Raw genomic sequence first — 24,256 nt, forward strand, 5'->3', positions numbered from 1 at the left:
CACCATTGACCAGAGTCTGTGTATCATGTACTCACTGGCTCAAACCATGCACAGTATGTGCTGAGAGGGAAAAAAAGAAAGAAAAGATGCTGATGATTGATGAGTGATACAGTGGGAGATGCAATAATAACGGTGCAGTAAGACTGTTGCTACAGAAGATGGCGACAAAAACACGTTTTGCTTGTTGCGTGTTAGGAATAATCTTTGGACATGCTTTACTTTCTGTGTGCATTTGACTGTTTTCTACATCAAATAAGTCAAAGGAAGAAGAATTCCAAGTAAAAGCACACAAACGACCTGCGGATCTTAAAGTGTAGAGGATGTTAAATGGAAAGTCTGCAGTCTAGGGAATTTATAAACCACTGCAGTCCATTTAAAGGTAATCAAGTTCAGTCAATAGTATCGTCTGTACCTCAACTTTAGGTCTTTTTTCTTTTTTAGTGGGTGTATTTGGAGTGAACCTCACTGTTAATGAAAAAAAACCAGCAAATATCAAGGTCCCACAAAAATCATTTATTGCAGTTATGGAATTTTGGTTGTCAAAACTTTTTTACATACTTTTATTTATTTTTTTGCTTAAAACATTTATTGTAATTAAAGTATACACAGTGCTCAGTACTACAGAGATCGTACTGGATATCAAAATTGGTATCTGACTTTGGGCTAGTGTAACTCTCTGACACTTTTTCCAAAATGGCTATTTATTTAAAAAATACTCCTCACGCACTACAGTAGTAGTAGTACTACGGACATGAAAATATATGACAACAAGTGACACATTCACAAAGACAGAGTACACAGTGCCGTCATTCAACTGAACGATGGCAGATCACAGGAGGACCGAATCATTCAGATGTGTGTGCCACTACAAAGACTTTGCTGAACCTCTGCAGTACAAATACAGTGAGACTCCTATACAAACTATATACTGTAAATATACATCTGATTTTTTTATTCTTACTGCTTTTAGGGCAATTTCATTTCCTCCTTTGTCTCATTCTGTGTTTCCGCCTTGTCTGTTTGACTTCGGTTTCTCTTCCAAAACACACAAAATAAAATAAAAAAGTTTTCCTGATGAGAAACTGGAACCCACATATACAGACAGAAAGCAACACTATGTACAGACACCGCATGTGTTTGCTGCCCACACACTCACTCACGCACGCTGATGCAAACTGAGGATAAAACTTGCAGAATTCAGTGTTTCTGCAAAAAAAAAAAAAAAAGAGGCAAAGGGAGAAATCTGATTGGCCGGGCAGCTCAGTACCTGAATGGAAATGCATGGAGCTTAACAGGGAAGGAGACATGAGTATTTAATGCCAGTGATTTGTCCATCAGTTCATCTGTTTCTGGTCCTGAAGTGATAGCTGGATTATCGAAAATGTCTAAAACAGGGAAGGAGAAAGAGAGAAATGGTGGAGGGTTGCAGGATGGAGGCTTTCCTACGGCCCTCCGCTGTAGGAATAATCTGCCTTGTTGTGCATCACCAGCTTGTTGTCCACAAAGTAGAAGCTGTCAGACTGTGTCTCGTAAGGGTGCAGGATCATCTCACGCACTGAGAGAGGGAGAGAGACAGCACACAGCGTTCTAAAACATCAAATCCATCTAAACATGGGGCGGGGGTATTTGTCTCGAGTGCGTCGGAGTGTGTGACACTCACTCATTTCCTCGGACAGCGTGGGGAACTCATAAATGTGCTCGCACGTGTTCTTGCTGCTGGGCATGCAGAAGCCAAACTCGAAATCAAAACTCTTTAGCAGCTGATCGCGGAAGTAGTGTCTCTCAATCATACGGAAGTTGTTGATGGGGGTGTCACCAACCGTGAACTCCACTCTGCAGAGACACAAAGTGGACAAAATACACCCACCAACGAGTAAGGGAATGGAAATACAAACTGCTGTCGCTGCTTTTGACACTTATGATAACAGTTGTAAGAACGCAACAAGGGAAAAGCCTAGTAACAATCAATCTAGATTATCTGCAAACCCAATTCCAAAAGGGTGGCTGCTTAAAACGTGAATAAAACTGAATGCAATTATTTGCAAATCTCAGAAATTCCATATTTTACTCACAGCAGAACACAGAAAACATATCAAGTACTTAACCTGAGAAAATGTAACATCTTAAGAAAAAGCTTGTTTTGAATTTGATGGCAGCAGCACCTCTGGAAAAATTTGGGACAGGGTTTGTGTTCACCACCGTGTAACATCACCTCTTCTTATAACAGTTTGTAAAATGTAGGAACTGAGGAGAGCAGCTGCTGGACTTTTAGGAGAAGAATATGGTGGTGTTTCTAGATTATGGATGGATATGTCTTTTTTGACTGATTTGTGGAATTCACAACAAACTGTGATCAAAGAAAACGATTTCTGGAAGAGTTCCTGATTCCTGACAGAATCATGTCTGTTTTTAATGCAGCACAGTCTGAGGGCCTGAAGTTCACAGACATCCGATAAGCAGCACCTGGCTGCTACTAAAGCCTCTTAATTCCTATGGAAGCAGAAAGGATGCAAGTCTCCTTTATTAGGTTATGGGAGAGTGTCAGATCTGAACACGCTGAGTAGCCTTTAGTGTTTAATTGCATTGGTTGCTTCAGAGCTCTAACAAGTAGCTTTCACATTAGAAATAAATAGCAGTGAAAAAATAAACACATTAGCTTTATTATTTTTATGCGGTTGTGACGAGCAAATCACTTTACTTACAACACACTGCACTGCTCTCTTGTCTTAATTATTCTTTACTGTTATATTTTTACATTCTGCTTACATCTCCATCACCTGTTCCTCTGATAATGTCTCTGATTGGAGCAGACCATGTGCCATCGATCCCCTTTTTGCTTGGAAGAAGAGCGAAACAACACATCAAACTTTTATGTGAGCCTGAAGCAGAAAGTCTGAGTTAAATAAGAGAGTCGATAATCATAGTCGTGATACCTGTTATCTCTGACTGAGGTTTCACATTTTGTTAAGCCCGGTAATGCAAAGAAGGCCTGGTTTTGTTTAGCTTGCTCTGGAGCACACCCATAAAGGAGGCTTAAAAAAAACATAGTTTGGTGAATTAAATGTGATTAGAAATGATAAAAAGGATAAATCGAAGTTATAAAATTAAAAAATGAAGACTGTCAGGGGTTTTGAGTTTTGGGGAGTTTTGGGTTTTCTATAATTTTGTATTCTTATCTTGTTTTATGTTTCTATACTCTATAATATTGATATTTAGCTTGCTGTATTTCTTAGTGTTTATGGGACCTTTTTTTCAATCTTGGTTGTTGTTTTCACGACTTTAGTTCTGACCCTTTGTTGCAAAGACCTTTAGGTTTGGTCTGTGTTTTGTGGGTTTATGACTTCCTTTTGGTTTTCAGATAGGAGCTCTCTGTTTATGTTGTTAGTTTTACTTTCCTTGTGTTTATGATTTCTTATCTGTGCCTTTAGTTCCCTGCTTGTTTTAGCTGACGATAGGTTTTTAAATTCCCTTTTGTATTCCAAATTCTGTTCCTTCCATCTTATGTTTTGACCTCTTTTCAATTCAATTTCATTTATATAGAACAGCAATTACAACAGCAGCCACCTCAAGGTGCTTTATATATACCTACAAAAAGACTACCTCCATGAGCAAGTACTTGGCGAAAGTGGGAAGGAAAAACTCCCTTTTAACAGGAAGAAACTTCAGGCTCAGGGAAGGGAAGCCATCTGCTGCGACCAATTGAGGACGAGGGGGAGAAGACAGGACAAAAGGCACATTGTAGGAAACACAGAGATGAATAACTAATGATTAAATGCGGAGTGAAAAAAGGTGAATGAAGAAGAAAAACCCAGTGCATCATGGTCCCAAGTCCCCAGCAGCCTAAGCATATTGCACACTAACAAAGGGATCCAGCCCTAACTATATAATTGTATATTTGAGTCTTGGTCTCAGTGTTAGTTATTTCTTGTCTTATTTTGATAGTCTCCTGTCACTAGTGCTTTGCATTTAATTCTACTTCCCCTGTCACGCCATCTCTGATTGGTTTCAGCTGTCCTCCCACCTGTTTCCTCTCCGGTGTATATCTATTGTCTCAGTCTTTCCTCCTTGCGTGTTTTCTTAGAAGAGTTGTAGTTTTGGCAAGTTTGTTCTTGACCTGCATTATTTTGTATTTTAGTAAAAACACAGCATTAAAGCTGATTTTGAGTTTACTTTCCATTTTCTCAGGCCTACATTTTGGGTCCATCCATCCAGCTGTCAAATGCACTAAAACCATTTACTCTACAGGTTAACACACACATAATCCAAATAATAATAATAATGATGATGATAATACTACTACCAATAATAATGATACAAATTTAGGGCTAATCCCAGTTTAGATTAGTCAGTTGATGTGTTGGTTTGAAATCTGCACTCAGTCTCATGATGAGCAGTTTTGGCTACTTGGTGCCCGACTCAGCAGATGGGCTGGGCCACTCTGTTCACACTCATCGCTGTCAGCCTGCTGCCTGTGACACCAGAGCCTACACATATCCTACTTCCGGTACGTTCCCTCAGTCGGAGCAGCAGGGTTGACCGGATATTACACCACATGGGGACTTACGTGGCTCCAACCTGCCGCAGCTGTAGGAAAGCCGGGGTGAACTGGTATCGGACAAAACGGCCGGCATTGGGGTCACACTGCTTTTTACCACCAGCTGAAGACAAGATGAATAAAAACAACAAAAAGCAGTCAGCTTTTTGAGTTCCAGCCCTTGCTCGGCTTATTTGAGCTATGCACATATGCGTGCAGGTTTTTCCTATTAAACTGATGAACCAATAAACCATCTGACATACTGGAAGGTTTTTGGACCTGCCATATAATGTGTTATCTAGTTTCTGCACGTTGGAGCTCACCTGGTGTCGGAGGTTTGGTGATCTCAAAGAGGACAGTCCCCGTTTCCATGTCACGGATCTTAAATCTGGTGAAGTCGATCATGTGGACGTTTTCTTCTGGAGAGCAGAGGTAATCTGAAGACAGAAAAAAAGAAAAAAATGTGTCTTAGGTTCTTCTGTTGTTTTGTACATGATACAAAACCAACTGTCAGTTAACCACAGACTTCTGTTACACTCCAAGAAACAGTCATATCTGTTGTTACAGGCAGGCCCGAACCGGTCTCACATTCATAAAAGCCAGCTCTGCGCTGAAGAATAGTCACCGGTGTAACATCACAGCGGTGCCAGGAAAGCCATTTTTGCACGTTTTTATCTTCCTCTGCGCCGAGAGAAGTCACAATACAAAACTCCCTACTTCAGCTACTTCAGTGAAAGCCAAGACAGACGTTCAGGTCACGCTGAGCTCAGGGAATTGTCTGAGTCGCTCAAAAGGATAGACACACAAAGCAGAAGCTAAACACGTTACTCAAAGTTTCTAACTTTCAAAGCAACTCACTAATCTCTCATATGTTTGTACTTATGTGCATCGGAAGATACGCCCAGAGTCAGGTTTGACAGCGGCAGTTATGTAGTCTCATTTCTGGCGAGTGATTGAATTGTTTTTGTGATTGGTTTGAGTATGCATATACTTACCTTCAGATAAAGAAATCTTACAAAACAATACAGAAAACAATATGGTGATCCTATTATTGTATGCATGAGTTGTATGTTAGGGTTGTTTAGAAATAGCTTTTCTTTATTTAACTTTTAACTAAAGTTGAAGTTTAATGGCTTAAACATAGTTTTGCTCTGGTTCTATGCAGAGCCTACAGACAGCTTTGCAGATCAACTTCTACATGCATTTATATAGAGAAGCAAAGGTGCTTTGTGTTGTAAGATAAGGATCCTACAATCACCTGGGAGCGGTGTTACAAACAAAAATAATTTCCCACAGTCACCCAATTCAGTTCAATTTAATTAATTTCAGTTGTATTTAGTTTTCATATTGGCAGCTAACAATAACAGTTGCTTCAGGTTTTATACCTTGAAAGCCCCAAACAATCTGACAGTCCCCTATGAGCAGCACAGACAATGTCGCCTAATCATTCAAGCCTTTGTATGTGAAGAGAAGGATTCAATTCTGGATTACACTGGGAAATAATAAAGAGAAGCGCATATATGAGAAATATGATCTCGCTTTCTCTCTCTAGTTGTTCCTCTCTAGACTTTTCAGGGGCCTTTTAGAGCCAACCAAAGGTTTTCTCTTTCATGGGGAACACATCTGCCTTCCACTTTCCTGCTCTGGACTGCACTTTTCAACTATTCTGTATTTGACCTATGCAGGGCATCATCAACAACAAAGCTACATGTTATTGTTTGGAGAACTGCATCAGTTGCATACCTGCTTAGGATCTACAACCGGACACCAAAGCAGCACTGTAAATCTTGCCTCGTTGTGGCTGTTTTTGAAGCTTATGGATGGCTCTGGACCACAACTTGGTTTTTCCTGCTGTAAATTCAGGCTGGTGGGAGACCTCCCATGGTGCAAAAAGCAGTTCTCCTCTCTTCCTGTGCCTTTATATGCCACATTACATTAACATGTCTTCAGTTTCTCCTTTTTGTTGTGTGTTGTTGATTTTTTATTTTATTGTTATTTTTTTTAAAGAAACATTGTATTGGGTCAAAGCAAACATTCTCATTCTCATATAATTTCGGATGCTGTTACCTCTCATTTGCTGCTCTCATGTGCTGAAAATCTAAATTACGATAAAGAATTTTTGTCCACTTTTAAAACACGTCTTAACCCCAATTTTATCCTTTGATTTTCAGCCTCAGCGAGACTTAGCTTTTCTTGTAATTAAATTAGCTACTAACTAATTAATTAATTACTTTGCTTTTTGCTTTCATTTGTTTTTTTATTAATGTATTATATAATTTTATTATTTTGTTCCAATGTTCAGCACTTTGCATCACCTGTGGTTGTTTTAGAATGCTTAATGAATAAAGATGATGATGATGATGATGATGATGATGATGATGATGACTTTTTTACTGTCCTGTAATATTGTTGACCAAACAGGTTGCTTTCCGACAATAACAATAAATGGTTTTTTTTTATCACTTTTCTCTTTCAGGATTTTGATGGCATTAAACCAAAGAACTGTCAGATTTGGCCACGTTGGCGCTATGTGTGCACGTATGTGTGCACGTATGTGTGCGTGGCATGTGTGAGACACTGCCTTCCCAACGGGGCAGGATTAGATCTAAGAGGCTTATTGTGTTTTACCATCACATGGACTGACTGTTTGAGAAGCGCAGACACAAATGCACACACTGTATCTCATTAGGGTATGGTAAGGGAAAGTATTATTAGCTGTTTACGTTGCGTAAGTGTTGAAGGGTCTTTCTCTCTGAGCCTTTCATATGATACATTAAGAAAGACAAACATAAGTTACACTAAATGCGTTATCACCTGACTTGAACGGATCTATGTATTTGTACACACACACACACACACACACACACACACACACACACACACACACACACACACACACACACACACACACACACACACACACCTGCACAGTTACATCTTTGACTCCTTCCTTCTGAGGGTTAAGGAGCAGATGGGCCACACAGGCTTTAGCCACCTGCTCTGAGGTATTTATAGACTTCTTCATAAAGGTTAACACACAACACTTAATGTGAAATTTACTGAACACCAATAATAATCATAATCAATCAATCAATTTATTGATAAAGTAATAATAATCTTAAAAAAGAAGAAATCTGAATGCTGTTATGCCGGAGTTAAAGAAAATCCCTTATTTTGCACGGTTTTAATGGAGATTTACACAGGTGGTGAAGTGAGACCCATTACTTAACAGACCTTATTATTTTTTCTAAGGACAGTCTCTTTGGTTCTTTAGAGTTTCTTTCACACTCCAACCAATGCTAACATCTGACATGTATTTTAACTCACAATTTGCATAGAGTTAAAAACTTTATGAGCTTTGATATTTAGGTGAATGAGATCGTGTCATCTTTCTACGGTGGCCCTGTGAAGTCAAACAAACTGCAACTTAAGAAAAATGGAAAAACACCACAAAAAGCAGACAAAACAAAACGGAAGTGTTTTTGGGAGACAATTATGTGACGGACCAGCTTCAGACGTGAACTGCACTGTAAAAAAAGAAAAGAAAAAAAAACTTAGAAGAAGAAGACAGCTGTAAAAACTTGATGCTGGGAACCCAGTTGTGTATTCTGTAAATCATCATTTGTTTTTCGGTTGGGAATCTGTGCAAGCTTTCTGGAATGTCATGCGGAGTTAGCTACAATCCAGGGGGATTCAGTTACCACATTAAACATTAAGTGTAATTCAATTTGGGATATTTGATCATTAAAAAAATGAATTTGCTATTAATAGATTAATGTGGATACTTTGACACTAAACCATGAACAGAATGGCTGAATGAACGCAACCCCCTGGTTTAGTCACTAAAACAGTTAGCGTTAGCTTGTCACTTCCGCAGCTGGTCCGTCATGGTAATGCTTCCCCTTTCTATGAGGTTTTTTTTTCTATGTCTGTTGTTCTTTTGTGTGTTTTTGCAGCATTTTTATATTGCTTGTGTTTTCTGAAACTGGAGTGACTTTCCATTTTCATAGTGAATAACGGCGTGATCAAGAGATTTTTGCCTTTAAAAAAAAAAAAAATTTCGGTTACTTTCTGAAACAGTGAGAGTATAGATAGCGTGTGTTTATTTGCAGCGCCCTCTAGTGCTGTGGTTTTTTAATGTGAGGGGCTTATATGCACTGGGAACATTACTATAAGCCTAATGTTACTGCTGCAAATGCAACTTTCACATAGGATTTAAAGAGTGCCTGCATGCTATGTGGCCTAGACGCGATTAGCATGGAGTCGTTTTGAAATAAACCCAAGAACTGAAATCGTCGTCTTGGCTGAAAGCTGAATCAAATACTGTTATCTAACACAGTGCAAAACTACGCTCTTCATGCTGCAGAGATTAGATGCTTGTTTGGGTTACTCACACTAATAACATAAGTATCTACAACCTCTCTCACCTCCCCCAAACCATTTACAGCTCATGTTTAATATGACAGCATGTCAGGGTCCTGAGCTAAATGACTGTTTCAGGGTTGCAGCAGAGTCAGAGAGGAAAGTGTTTACACTCAGGATCCAAAGCTTAAAATAGCTACTGTAATTGCAGCTTTGACATTATTTTCAAAGTGAAGGATGTATTGGGTATGTTACACTGAAGTCCATCGGTGTGTTACCCTGCTCCCACGGTTAAACCATCAACTTAAAAAGGAAACTCTCGCATGCGTACTGCACTATTCAAAAGTCTTGAGCTACCTTTGATTTCTTTATATTCTGCTATGAAAACAGGAAATAGGTGCAATGACTTATTGAAACATCAGCATACATATATGGAAATACTGCATATAAGGCACAGATAGTTACCATGCTAATAGGCCTGAATGTCAGTATTTGGTAAGGCCGCCTTTATTCTTTAGCACAGTCTGAACTCTCCTGTTAAACTTTCTTGTAATTTCTTTAAGGAATAGTTCTCCAGGCTTCCTAAAGGATATTCAAAGCTCTTCTCTGGATGTTGTCTGCCTTTTGTTCTGTTCTTTGTCAAGATGATCTCATACTACTTCAATAATGTTCAGGTCTGGGCTCTGGGGAGGCCAATCCATGACTGATAGTGTTCATCTATGTGTTATTCTGACAGGTATGCTTTTACTGCACTGGCAGTGTGTTTAGGATGTTTGTGATGCTGAATAATTAAGCTATTGCCCATCAGATGATTTCCAAATGATACTGGACCGTGGATCAAAATTTGATGATACTTTTCCGCTTTTATAGTCACATCGATATTTACAAGATCTCTAACACCACTGGCTGAAATGCAGCTCCAAACCATAACAGCCTTTACCGTGTTTTACAGATGGCCTCTCTCCTTCCTTGATTTGAACCAAAACTTTTCATAAGACAAACATTCTTCTGAAAATGGTCAGGTACAAGGACTGGACTGAAATTATGTGAAAAAGCAGCCAATGTCCAAAGAAACGCTGAAAGGACTTCAGAAAACCTGGAGAACTATATCTCGCTCCTCGGAAGCAAAATATATAAGAAATGACGGGTGGTTCAAAACGTTTGCACAGTACTGTACATACAAAATCAAAGATTAGGTCAGAACTATTCCCACAGTTTACTCACAGTATATTATAACATTGCTAGAACGCCTTTGGCTGTTTTGATCGAACGAACATTGACTGAAAACTCAAAGTCAGTGCTCTTTCCCTCTGTCCAGTAAGAATCTTTTATGTTACAACCTCAAGGAAAACTGAACTCATCATTTTTGGTGAAATAGCCCTTCCTTTTCTCACAATCTGTCTGACGAGTGCTCTAAGTCTATTTTCTGTAACAGCTACTAAACTTGCTGTCTTTGTGGACAGATGACTGATAGATGTACTTGGTGAATCAGAGACGGCTTCTTGCCAAACCTGATGAAAAAGACAGATGGAGCGTTTCATCTGATAGCAAAGCCAATGAAATCACTTTCATCCAGTGCAGTGCAAGAATTTGCACACTTCTGTGTGCTCCTGCGGTCGCATGAAGCCCAGACTACACACTACAAAACACACTTTGATTTCACAGCCTCTGCACATGGAGCAGCTTGACTGATGATGGGTGACTGCCTTTCAGAGATTTGTAGTAGTCATAAAATATACCCCTTTCACATGCTCGGTGTTTAGAGAACACAAAATTTGGTGTGAGGGGAAAAACACACAAACTGAAGGAAAAATGTCATTTTCAGTTTGTGAAACATATTTAGAACACCAAAAAAGAAAGAAAGAAAAAGAAATAAAAAAAGACAGAGAAGTACAGTTTAAACAAATAGGTCTCAGACTGGTTTCTGAAAACATGTAACTGGGGCAAATCTACCTACTATAGCACATTTGGAATTATTTATATATCGTCTGTGAAAGCAATTAAGTTAGGAGTTAACTCTGCTCTGGGTGGTTTTCATCCTGCTCGGGGGCTACTCCACCAGTTGTATCTTTGGAAGATATTTAAGGGTGTGTGGGAGTTTACCCAACCAGTCTAAAGGCATTGGACTGCTTTCTTTAAGGTGTCCTGTGAGGGGTGTTTCAGGAGTCTGTTGTAAGTTACGTAACTGCTGATTAATGGGAAGAAAAATACTACTGCTGAAGCCAGCATCTTAACATATTCCAGCCATGACGATTACCCCTGCACATTTAAAAAATTATGCTCTGTGTCAATGTGACACAGAGGTCTAGAGCAAGCATCCATATGTGAGGATTGGGAAGTGACCGTCGTCTAACTATAGTTTCAATCAGCGCATCACAAATACACAGTGCTAAAGGGCACTGTATGTACCTCTAAGTGACTTTCAGAAAACAGCATTATTTAACACCTGGGGAATAAGAATAAGCTTAAAATAGAACATTTTAGGCTTTACACACAGTAAGTTTTGTCCAGAGAGTAAAACTTGTTGAACGCGTAGCTTCACTGGTGCTGTAAAAAGGAAACCTGTACACAGCATCTCACTAACAAGGAAAAAAGTACAAGAAAATAACCGTCCATCATTGTAAAGACAGGACATCCATAAAAATGTGGTTAAAATGACGGTTCTATTCGTCAGTTTGCTCTTCTTTCCTTTTTGCACACACACACACACACACACACACACACACACACACACACACACACACACACACACACACACACACACACACACACACACACACACACACACACACACACAAAGTGCTGCACTTCACTTCCTTCAACACTGTCACCTAGCAACGCTCCTTGTGATAGAGCACTAGCTCGATTAGCCAGTCTTTTTCCTTCTCCTGTTCCACCTGCCTGCTCCACAACAACAAGGTGCAGCAGCAAATCAAAGGAAAGCATCTCGGATTTGACATCAGTCGTATGCAAACGACATGCACCACGTCTGGGATCCAATGGAGGTATGCCTGAGGCCTCCTCCTATGGAGGTTTGTGCAGGATGTGCCTGAAGTGCAGGAGAAATTAGACATCCTGTGGCAGTGAAAACAGTGACTCCACTTGTGACATGAGACCTTACTGTACTTGTCATTTTGCTGAAACATGTCATTATCTTCCAGCTCAGGTAGGCTGCCTTTAATTCTGCCTTTGCCTTTTGAATCTCACTCTAACCTCGACACATCTAATTTCTTGGATAACAATCAGACTCATGCTATTAGACTAACATCAGGCTTTTGTTAAATACATGAATTTTCAGTTGTCAACAGAGTCCTGAAAAGAGGCAGCAGCACCTCTACAGAGAGTAAAATTAGCACCAAGTCAAGAGTCATGCTGTGCTCCTGCGTTCAGACTCCCAGAGCCTGTCTGACGGGTGCCACTTATAGCTCCCTAATCCCTGAGATTAGCCCGGAGTTACAGACTTTCAGCCACAGGGATTGACTCCACATGGCTCATTCTTTGACTGCGTGGCCTTTGATTAGTTTTAAGACCTTGTTTTGAATAAATCTAAGAACACAAGTAAGGAAAATGCAAAACATGTTTGCATGTTTTCACCTTAAATCCATAGCCTTTGGCTGCTTGTGGCATTAGCATTACACGTTGGAGTTCACGTAATGATGTATGGTGCACCTGAGTGCGGCGGGTTGTTTCATGTCTCTCAGTTAACAGAACCTGCAGGCAAACTGACAAATGGTGAGGTTCATGGAGAGGTTGCATTCCGAGCAGCTGAATGCAGATGAGATTTTTCTCCTCTTATCTTTCTCCAACCAGAAAAAAGAGGGGGGAAAAGATCCGGGGCTTCCTGTATCTTATGATCAGTGCTGGTGGTAATTCTTTACATTCGTCTGCAATGCACTATGGTTCCTAAATTAAGTAATCACATTAGTTACTAATCAAATATTTATGTCAATTTTGTTACGCAAGTTCTTTAATTACCTGCATAATTTTTGCTTGTGCACTAATCACTTGACTTTGGTTCACGTGGCGGATTTGGATAAAAATAGCAGAGTCGTCTGTAGCTTCTCAGGGGTGGATATAACAAATAATCTTGTGGACATTTGTTTTCATATCTTAGTGAGGACAAACAATTGACATAATGCCTTCCCTAGCCACTTGCCCTAACCATCAGAAATGAATGCCTAACTCTAACCTAACCATAAACTAGTTGTAACCCTGACACAAAACCCACATTTTGAGTCTCAAAAATACCTTTAAACTCGTGGGGACGGGCATTTTGCCCCCACAAATATATTAGCATTCCAGTTTTTGGCATATTGAAAAATGGCACTTTATGTATGTTGATTGCACTTTATGCACACACACACACACACACACACACACACACACACACACACACACACACACACACACACACACACACACACACACACACACACACACACATATAAAAGCACACAAAGCAATGAAAATTTGAGAATTTTTTTCCCTTTGTTTTCTTTTTAAGATGTTGGAGTGAAAACAGATGATAGCATTCACCTAGCTTACTACAAGGAGTGATTGTTGTTACCTCTGCCAGCTGTTTTCCTTTTCCACCCTTTATGCCTAGCTATGGTGCAGTGGTTAAAACATTTGCTTGGCAATTGCAAGCATGCTGGTTTTGGTTCCAGCTGGAGGCACAAATCCCTTCTGGGGTTGCCTCAGGAAGGGAATCTGGCATAAAACTCTGCCAATGCAGAGCAAACATGCGGTGCTACCCAATGGAACGACCCCTTGTGGTAACAGAACAGCTGAGAGTAGCTTTTATGCCTAAACTAGCCTTCAGAGAATAAAAAAGTAAAATCCCTACAAAAACTGCAAATGCTGAAATTAAACATATAATTTCTCTTTTTTGCTAGCAAGGCAAGTTTATTTATATAGCACAATTCAACAACAAGGTGATTCAAAGTGCTTTACAGAGACATTAAAAAATCAAAAACAAATAAAAAGCATGATTTAAAATTGATTTAAAAAAACAGTAGATAAAATCTGTAGTTAAAATGTAAGTTTTGAAATTTAAGCTTAAAAGTGTGGATTTGATGCTTTATTCAAATGCAGCTAAGAATAGGTGAGTCTTCAACCTGCATTTAAATAAACTGAGTGTTTCAGCTGATAGCAGGCAAAGATCCTCAAAGATCAGCAGGTTTGATTTGTAGGGTAGTGCACACATGTATACTGAATGTAGGTCATCTGTTCTTCAGGTGGAACCACTTCAGTATGGAGTGTGATATAACCTCTGCCTGGTAGTAAACACACACACTCCACCTCTCTTCATGGACATCATCCATTTTAAAAAGTGCATAAAATAGCTCAAATTAAACTGCAGAACAAAACAGCTCAAAATATAAAAACATATTTAAAAAAACTACTGATGTTTTTATTGTAACTTGTAAAACTGCACCTTGCAAATAGATAGAGACTGCTTAAAGCAGCAGATTCAGCAGCACACTGATATGAATATTTGAACTCTTATAGTATGGGCCTCCAACCTGTGGCTTTGGATCCATATGTGGCCCTTCCACCTGTCTCCAGTGGCCCCCTTTGGCTCTGATAAGAAAACTAGATTAAGAAAATGATCCTCTTAAATTCTCTAGACCTCCGTATCAGTGGCTAGCATGGATGCACATCTATACACGTCCTGTTTTAGTGTCCTTAGCTATGAACTGAAAATAAAAGTGTCATAAGAAACTTAACAGTGATGGTCAGATTTGTTTGCTTTAATCTCCGATGCTGCTGGTATACTTTACCTGTGGCTGGACTTCTGTCAGAATTAATTTGAAATGTGTCTTTTACTATTTTCCTATATTTCAGCAAATACTTTTATCTGTTTCTCAAACTTATTATCATTACTTATAATTTAATTCCTTAGCACAAGCATGGGAAGAACTCATAATGGCTCAACTCTGTTTTAAAGTGGGTCTATACGGTTTGTTTTTCTTTAAAATTGTTCTGTTTTGTTGATAATAAAACATAAGCAAACTAAACGCTTTTAGTTATTTTAGGTCTCGAATTTCATGAATGCAACAAAATCTTGGTAACACTGAAAAAGAAATGCAACGTCAGAGTACCAAATAATCACTATAACTAGTCTACTGCAGAGTAATTACATGTGGTGAAAGATTTTAACTATTTAAACCTGTTAGCAATGTTACTGTAGGTTAATTTATATGTAACAAGCCGTGTCCCTCCGTTAAGATAACATTAGAAAAAATTTATTTATTTATTTTTTATCTCAAAGCTGGGAAATTCTTTCGTTATAATAGGTAAAAAGTGAAGTTCAGCACAGCAAACATCTAACAAATAGCCTGCATAAGTCAACACTGTGGGGCTCTAGTTTCTCCCAATATACACAGCGTGTAAATTTAACACTACTTTAATGTAAATACTTTTATTTTTCCTTTAGTTGAAGAAGATTTACAAGATGGTAGTGAGGCCTGCTGCAAATGAAACCAGATATTTACATACACTTAAAAAAACACAAAAACATTTTCTTTACCCTCAAAGATGAAATCGGGTCTTGTTTTAGATCAATAAATATTAACGTATTTGTTGTATTTATGAAATGTCTGAATGAAGAAAGAGAAAATTGTTATGTATTTTTTTTATTACTTTCATCAAAGTCAGAAGTATACATATACTTCCTTTGTGTTTGGTTTGCCCTGAAACTGTTTCACTTGGTCAAACGTTTTTGGTATCCTTCCACAAGCTTTCTACAATAGCTTGCTGGAATCTCGTCCCACTCCTCTTGACAGAACTGGTGTAACTGGTACAGGTTTGTAGGCCTTCTTGCTCGCACTCGCCTTTTCAGTGCCACCCACAAATTTTCGATGGGATTGAGCTTTATGATGGCCACTCCAATACCTTGACTTTGTTGTCCTTAAGGCACTTTGTAACTAATTTGGAGGTAGTGCTTGGGGTCATTGTCCATTTGGAAGACCCAAGCTCTAAATTCCTGGCTGATGTCTTCAGATGTTGCTTTAATATGTCCACATAATTTTCTTTTCTCATGATGCCCTCTATTTTGTGAAGTGCACCAGTCCCTTCTGCAGCAAAACAGCCCCACAACATGATGCTGCCACCTCCATACTTCACAGTTGGGATGGTGTTTTGAGGCTTCGAAGCTTCCCCCTTTTTCATCATTACGGCCGAACAGTTCAATTTTGATTCGTCAGACCAGAGGACATGTCTCAAGAAATTAAGATTTTTGTCCCCATGTGCAGTTACAAACTGTAGTCTGGCTTTTTTAATGGTGGTTTTGAAGTAATGGCTTTTATCCTCCCAGAGTAACCGTTCAGCTTTTGGTATTACGGGACTTGTTTTGTTATGGATAGTGACACTGACGTATCACTTTCAGCCAGCATCTTCACAAGGTCTTTTGCTGTTGTCCTGGGGGTGATTCGCACATTTCGCATCAAAGAAACATTCCTCTCTTGGACTCAGAATCCGTCTCCCTCCAGATGATTGGTTGTACGTTCCCATGCTTTTTATATATCTTAACAGATGAACGTTGGACCTTCAGGCATCTGGAAATTGCACCTAAAGATGAGCCACACTTGTGGACCTGCTTTCCCATGATGTCAAAGAAAGGCTCTGTGATTGGGGTATGCCTTTATATGCATCCACAGATGTGCCACCAACTCAAATGGACTCAATTAACCTATCAGGAACTTCTCAAGCTCAGAATGGAATCATCTGGAGTTTTCATTTTCTTTAAAGACACAATAAACTTAGTGTATGTATACTTCTGGCTTTAAAGAAAGTAAAAAATACATAACAATTTTCTCTCTTTTTATTTTGACATTTCACAAATACAGGAAATATGTTAATATTTATTGATCTAAAACAAAAAAGTTTACTTTCATTCGATTGTTGATGGTAAAGAAAAAAATGTTTTTGTGTTTTTTTCTGAAGTGTATGTGAATATCTGGTTTGAGCTGTGTGTTGTTGTATGGTTTGGAGATGGAGGCACTGACAACAAGACAGGAGGCTGAGCTGAAGATGTGAAGATTTTCATTGGGATCAACCAGGATGGATAAAATTAGAAATGAGTGTATCAAAAGGACAGTAACTTCTTCAGTTTAAAAGTTAAAAGCTCTTGTTGTTGATATTAATGTGATTGTGTTGAAAGTAGTGCAGTGTCCTATTTTAGTGATGGTGTAAAAAGAAGAAAACGCCCATTTTTTTACTAGTATTGGACAACGAATGTTAAAGATGGAGGAGAAAAAAAGGAAGACCACAGAAGAAGTTTGTGGATGAAGGAGGACACGCACCTCTGTGGCGAGCCCTAAAGGGAACAGATGAAAGAAGGTTTCATCTGTAAAGGACGTCCAGCTCAGCAGAAAAGCAAAGAGTAAAGTTGACTACATCCTGTTTAGGATCACCCATTTTTAATCTGATGTAGCTCTTTCAGAAAATTCTTCCTATCAGGAGGAGAAAATGAGCAGAGATCCAGCATGAATGGCTACAAGCATATGTTTAGTCTCTTGAAGCCACAGTAAATTTTCTAGACTGCTGATTGCAATTTGTAAGGGGCATGAAAAAATATTAATGTTACTGAATAAGCAGAATATTTTCCAATTACTTATTCAGATGCTCCACTGATGATTGTCATTTAGCTTAGCTATGCTGGGGAGTCTAAATTCATCTTCAAGTAAAACTAAAGGTTTATTACACTACGAGGGTTCTGGTGGCATCTTCGCATACACAGCTGAACTAAAATTATTCAGCACCAAACCCTGACCTGTGGTAATTTTTCTATTTCAGCTCTCACGGTTTGTCATCCACAAGCAATCAGAATTGATTATATGACTTAACACAAATACCAGCACCAGCCAGTAAGCACAGAGTCATAGGTTATTGATCAGTAACCATGTTAGACCCGATACAGGGTGATGGCCGTCTCACAAGTGCACGTTTACCATAATCCAATTGCTTAAGCAAAAATTAGGCCTAAACTCATGTGAGGGACACCTCACGAGACCGTGCCGGTGACTGATGTGGATTCAAAAGCCATCTCTCTGCGCTTCAGATCGCTCCGAAAGAATAACCTTGCGACAGCTGTGCATGGGAGATTAAGAACCGGCTGCACCAATCAATTTTAATTAAAACTGTATCCATTGTGCTGGCACACATCACAGAGTGGAAATCCCGCCCGATGTAGATAAAGCGCTGCTCTGTGTCCCAGACTTATTAAGGCCAAATAATTGATTGCCCATTAATGTAAAAGGAGCAAGATCGCTTTGAGTAAATCATCTGGATAATTCAAAATTACACACAAGTGATCCTTTGAGTAAAAAGACCCACAGTCTAAGAAAGCATCTAGTGTGGTCATGCTCCTCTCTTCCCACGAAGGTGTCATTTTTTACACTGAAGATAACTTTTTTTTAAACCTGGCTGTATTTTGGAAAAAGGGAAGTGTCAGGTTCCAAACTTTACATCCATCCTTCACGAGACCATTACAACAGGTACAGCTGGATGAAAGCTCTCTAAGGGTGTTTTCAAACCTATAGTTTGCTTACTTTGGTCCAAAGCTACTTGTAAACTTGTAGCAAACTAACCACGTGAGAATGTTCATTCCGCTCATTGGCCAGATGTGTCTGGGGCGGGAACTACAAAAGTAAATACAGGAAGAAGGTTCTGTATTCTGGACCTGTGCTCATCTATAGTACACAGTAGTAGTATCAGGGTGGGATCATGTTCACACCATAAACAAACCGCTCTGGAGACTGAGACTCTTTGGAGGAGGTGGTCTTGGTGCGGTTGTTTTGGTCTGCAACCGAGTGCGATTACCATGTTCAAACCTGCACAGACGAACTGATTTAAACTGACCAATCTCCTTTTTCAGGCTAATTAGGACATGAATGAAACAACATCGAAAGCAAAAAAGTCAACACAAACTAAACTTCTACTGCGTGCATGTGTGCTTTTGTCTCAACTAAAGATAGCTGTCACCTTGAAAAGTGGTAAAATCTAGTGGTCATTCTATTCATAATGGACATTGTGGTTTTAAGAGCAGCATGGTGATTAGTACTGTTACCTCACAGCCAAAAAGGGCTTGGGTTCAGATCTGGGCTGAGGCATTTTTGAATTGCATAAGCAGTCTGGACAGTTTCACATTACCAGGTAACATGATGAATGTAAGTACCCAGCAAAAATTGTGTTAAATGATCGCTGTTTTATCATATTTAAGAAACAGTTCTAAAAGTTGTGCTGTTATCTGGTTGTCTGCTTCAGCTGTTTTGTGGATGTCATGGTTGTTAAGAAGAATTTTGGTACATTATGATTTCTCTATGAAAACAAAACAGAAACTTAAGCACCATAAAATGTGATCGAAGTCATGGCTTTGATAGCTAACCTGCCAACACAACATGGACTCTAAAAGCTTGTGTTAGAAGGGTCTGACTGGACCGTCTCTGGTCTCTGAAAAATAAAGCCAGCATGTAAGTGGCTAAATCTTCACTTCCTCTGTGTGCTGCTCAAGACTGACTCCAACAGGTTACAAAGTCTAAAAGCTTACAGCAATGCAATAATGTAATGCAATACTGTACTAAATTCAGTAATTACACTAGCTGCAATTGTGTCATTACAAAAGGTCTTCATTTATCTGCGTGCCGCTTGGATAAAGTTTTTAAAGTTCATGTGTAGCAGGAGGAAAATAGCAGCGCAGTCTACAGCAGACATTACTTTTATTTTTAGTTCCCAGAAGGGCAAGAGAGAGAAGGTAAAGTGCAAACTGCATCCAAGACAGAAACAAATGCATTATACTGCTTCACAAGCACCTGCAGAGACAACATGCTAATGCAAAGCTACACAGCAAAATCTCCAGTGTTAAATTAACACTGGAGAGTGTCTATATGGGTCCACACCTCTGAGTGTTAAATACAACACTGTTGAGTGTTAAATTAACACTTTTGACAGTGTTATATGTTTAAAAGTAACCTAGTCAGTTTTGAAGATTAACAATGGCTAACACTGAGCAGTGCTGATTTTCTAACACTGGAAAATAACTCAAAATGTTAGAAATATTCCAGTGTTAGAAAATCAGCACTGCTCAGTGTTAGCCATTGTTAATCTTCAAAACTGACTAGGTTACTTTTAAACATATAACACTGTCAAAAGTGTTAATTTAACACTGGAGATTTTGCTGTGTAGTAAAGAACCCAGGATGATGTTAAATCTGAATGTTTGCTGACCCCAGCCCAGTACCCAAAGCCTGATCTTCAACAGGTAATGAAAGCAGTGATGGACAATCAGGTTTGAAGCCTTTGTTTCTACCATTTTATGTTTCTAATTTAAAATCACTGTGGTGATAGCTTTGAAGTCTCTTTGGCCTGGTTTTCAGCTTTATGGTTGTACCTAAAAACTAAGAGAAAATAATACGTATTTATTCTCATTAAGGTACAAATAGGGTAGAGCTGTGGAGACCTGGCTTGTCTGGTCTTGTTCTGTTAAAGCCAAATAAAGATCTGTTAGTCTGTTTAACTGACTGGCCTCCAAGTTGTCCGGCAAACCTCCACACCACATGCCCGCTGGACCTGCTAGCCGCTCCTTCCTCGCCAGACCACCTACAGCCTCATCTAGCATCGAACAGTCATTAGACTGAACCTCTTTACTGTATTTGTGTCTTTTGGAGCATTTATGTTGGATTTGTTTGGTTGCTCTGTCATCCAAGCAAATCCATGAAGCAAATCCATGAAGTGTATCCATCATTATGTTCATTCATTCAAATTAGCACTAATTAGCCTGTATGGGTGTCTTTGCATTGTAGCTGTCAGTTTATGATTGCAGCTAACTGCGCTAACTAGCATTAGCTAATAAATTAGCACTCCATTCTTTCATCCATATCAGGTACAGTGCAACAACAGGCTGAAGAACAAAACCAGTAAGCCCATCTTTGATCATGACCTCAGTGTTTGAAAGTTTGGCTATGTATATTGGTTGTATCAACAGCAGAATATAAGGAAAGGTAAACGTTAAATACAGTTAATTCAGTGCAGGTGTGGAGGATGAGCACTTTTGACAGAGACCATTTCAAATCAGCTATAATTTGTTTAAACAACTGAGGTGTAATGAATGACTGATTCAGTATTTTTATGGTTTTGGTGTGCAACAGTGAATGCATCCACTGCTGCACACTGATATCATAAACCAAACACACCCACAGTCACAACCCTTCCCATAGCGTTCCAACAAAGGGTCATTTCTGTCTGAATCCACCTGCTAACAGCAGTATTTCAGGGATCTGGATCTCTCAGGTAGCTGTAATCTCACTGTGGACTGTATGTTTTAAATTGTCAGCTGGAAATTTAAATGCATTTTCAGCAAGAGGCACAATTTTCCTGAAATCCTGACTGCCTTTCTGCGGCACTCAAGTGCACTTACATGGAGACATAGTTAGACATGGTGGATGACAGGAAAGTGGCTACAATAGAGAATTAAATAAACATAGAATGTTTCCAGAAATGTCTGTAACAGGATCAAATATTTTAAATTTAAGTCTCCCGTTTTTTCAGAAATCTGTGTTTGATTATAACCAAGAATAACATATTTCACACCGCTCTTGTCCATCAGTAATTCTTGATATGAGGTTACAGGATTGCAAGCGCAACATTAATTTAGTGTCAGCAGTAAGCCTGCTTACAGTATGTCCGTCTGCAGCCATATCATAAATCATCTGTAATGCAAACAGTGAACTGATTATGTGCCATTTTTCATGTCACAGCACTGTTTCTCATCTGCCTGGATTATATTGCTTCTCCGTTCTGCCTGTGTGACAATGAGGCGCTGTGCCTTGCTTATCAGCACTGAACCACCATGACAGACTGGAGATGGGCTGCCCCAAAATGGTGGCATTTGCTTCCCAAAAGCACAAAAGGAGAAGTCATTTACACAGCAGGCTGCGGTATTTTCTGCAGACGCCTTTTCTCTAAAAGATTTTCTTTCCCTTGCAGCAGAAAACAATAGCCAAAATTATATGAAACTGTGCTTATCTGTGGGATATGTGTGTGTGTGTTTTTTGTTAAATGGTGAGGACTTGGAACCACTTTTGGACACCTCGGTGTGAAATAGGGCTTGACGACAGGTTGAAAAAGTCATCTTTCACCATCGAGGATTACAGCCACACCGCGTGTCTATAACAGGGTGCAGCTCAATAAATGAATGAGTGGCAAGCACATTTGTAAGCTTATTCCTAGTCTCCAGGGTCATTAATTACCTGAGGTGTATGGCTCCACTGCAGAATGCTGTTACAGCCATTCTGACATAATCCAGATTACATGTCAGTGGAGAGCGGAGATTACCGCACCATCACGAGTGATTTAGGAATTATCAGGCTGATGCAGGCCGAGCACTGCCTCTCCTCTTCTGAGGGGTTACTGGATGAAAATCCATGTGACTGTTTGAGAAAAGAATGAGAGCGTGACTTAAACCGAACTGAATAAATAAAAATAAAGGCAAAAAAATTGGATTTGTTTGCCTTTTCACTTTGTCGAAAGATCAGTCACTTGTTGAAATCCCTTCTTGTTGCATGATAATAGTTGGGAAATCTTAACTCTAATGTTTAGATTAGCATCTTTTTTTCTCATTGAGTTGGGGTGTGATTTAGTGCTTCATCACACAGTCTTTTAATACTGCATATGGATATTCCAGTCATTAGTAACAGTTTGGTCACATTTGCTCCTAAAGTTGTTAAGATGAGGCTCAAAAAAACGAAAGTAAAATCAGCTAATCACATTTCTTTGCTCACACTAACTGTCGCAGGCCTCGAGTAGTGTTACTATACTGTAAGTTTTCACACAAGCCACCTCCACAAATTGTACAGTTTCATAATAGTGCATCCTTGATCACCACAGAGATGCAATAGATGGACTAAAAGCACCTGCGTGAAACATCCTTGTGAGAAGAAGACACGTGAGAGAGGCTTTCACTGTTCCCCTTCTCCAGCACAAGTTTATTAAAGTGTTGGGAAAGCAGGCCTGGTGCTGGGGAGAGCCTCTGTGGCCTCCCTGCTTCCATTACATAATGTGGAAAGTGTCAGTTATATATGACAAACAACAAGTTAATGGTATCACTGTCTTGTTTTTGTTCCAACTGTCTGAGAGGAGCTATAATCAGTGGATCACCTCTCCGGCCACCTGTTACCTCAGAGCCACAGGTATCTTGAGGTGACGGAGTAGTAAGCATCACTCAGGCCCCCCTCCCCTGCAGTGGGAGTTGAGAGGCGCACATTAGAAGCACCTACACTCACCTGCTGTCTCTTTCAGTGCCTACACAGTCAAACACAGAGGTACAAAAACAAAACAAAACAACTGGAAGCATTCACACACACACACACACACACACACACACACACACACACACACACACACACACACACACACACACACACACACACTGATGCATTAGTAGTACCAGTCAAACTTTGCACGGCAAATACATCTGCAATTGGACGAGACATCTAATCTACAACTGCACACTGACTGAAACGCACACTGATTACAAGTGGTTAATCTTTTTTTTTTAAGCTATAACACTCGGAGGTTATGTCAGAGTCGCTGTCCATGGTATCTGTCAACAAGGAAAGCACATTTACAAAAAAAGACACCGCGAACAAGGAAGGAGCACATGGGTCTGCACTAATCCCATCTAACAGTAAGGCTGAACTCATCCCCCCGTATCGTGCGAGTTGCGGCGGGTTACTCACTCTTGGTGATCTTCTGTAGCCCGAGCACATCCTCGGGCGTTATTACGGTGTGTTTGCGCAATTCTTCTTCGGTTGTAACCGGGATGCCCATGTCTGATGAGTTGCAGCCTTGCTGCACTTTCATGTCCGGCAGGAGAGGGTTGTTCGGAACGCGACCTGGCAGGAACTGAGGCTTTCTGATGTTCTCGGCGTCGTCGCCGCAGGAGCCGATTTACTTGCGCCTTTAGTTACGCGATGGCTAATACGCCGTACAGCAAATAGGCTCTACTCTGTTACAAGAATAACTCATTCTCCGAGCCTCCTCCCCTTCTCGATCCGGTAAAAGATAAAAATCAGCCCTCGGCTCCCTCCCTCCTTCCCTCCTCCTCCAAGCCTCATCGGCTCTCTCGCAGCTATTTAATCCAAATCCTGCGGCTTTAAAGCGACCGGCGATGCGTGGCTGTCCGTCTGCGCGCCTCGTCATGCGCTGCCGGTGCGTGCGCGGTTGGCTTTTTGCTCAATAACAGTTTCGCACCTCCGAGATGAGCTCTGGCACCTCCCGCGTGGAAGTTAGTGGGGGTCAGGAATAACCGCTGGAAATCGTATTGTGGATGGTGCGTTCACTGCACTGCTGTGTGGAAAGA

At 39.9% G+C, this 24,256-nt stretch overlaps 1 protein-coding gene across 1 annotated transcript; it reads right to left on the minus strand.

Annotated features, from left to right (window-relative positions):
* Nucleotides 1–516: 516 nt before the first annotated feature.
* unc119a1 (unc-119 lipid binding chaperone a1) lies at nucleotides 517–23,977 on the minus strand. The gene is made up of 5 exons (XM_080889010.1): nucleotides 23,634–23,977; nucleotides 4,858–4,971; nucleotides 4,565–4,658; nucleotides 1,661–1,833; nucleotides 517–1,555 (listed from the first exon to the last, which is right to left on the minus strand). Exons 1-5 carry the CDS (start codon nucleotides 23,755–23,757, stop codon nucleotides 1,443–1,445), a joined length of 618 nt encoding a protein of 205 aa, XP_080745136.1. The 5' UTR covers nucleotides 23,758–23,977; the 3' UTR covers nucleotides 517–1,442.
* Between the last annotated feature and the right edge of the window lie 279 nt (nucleotides 23,978–24,256).

This window comes from Rhamphochromis sp. 'chilingali' (genome assembly GCF_963969265.1).
Source record: "Rhamphochromis sp. 'chilingali' genome assembly, chromosome: 8".
NCBI classification, from domain to species: Eukaryota; Metazoa; Chordata; class Actinopteri; order Cichliformes; family Cichlidae; genus Rhamphochromis; species Rhamphochromis sp. 'chilingali'.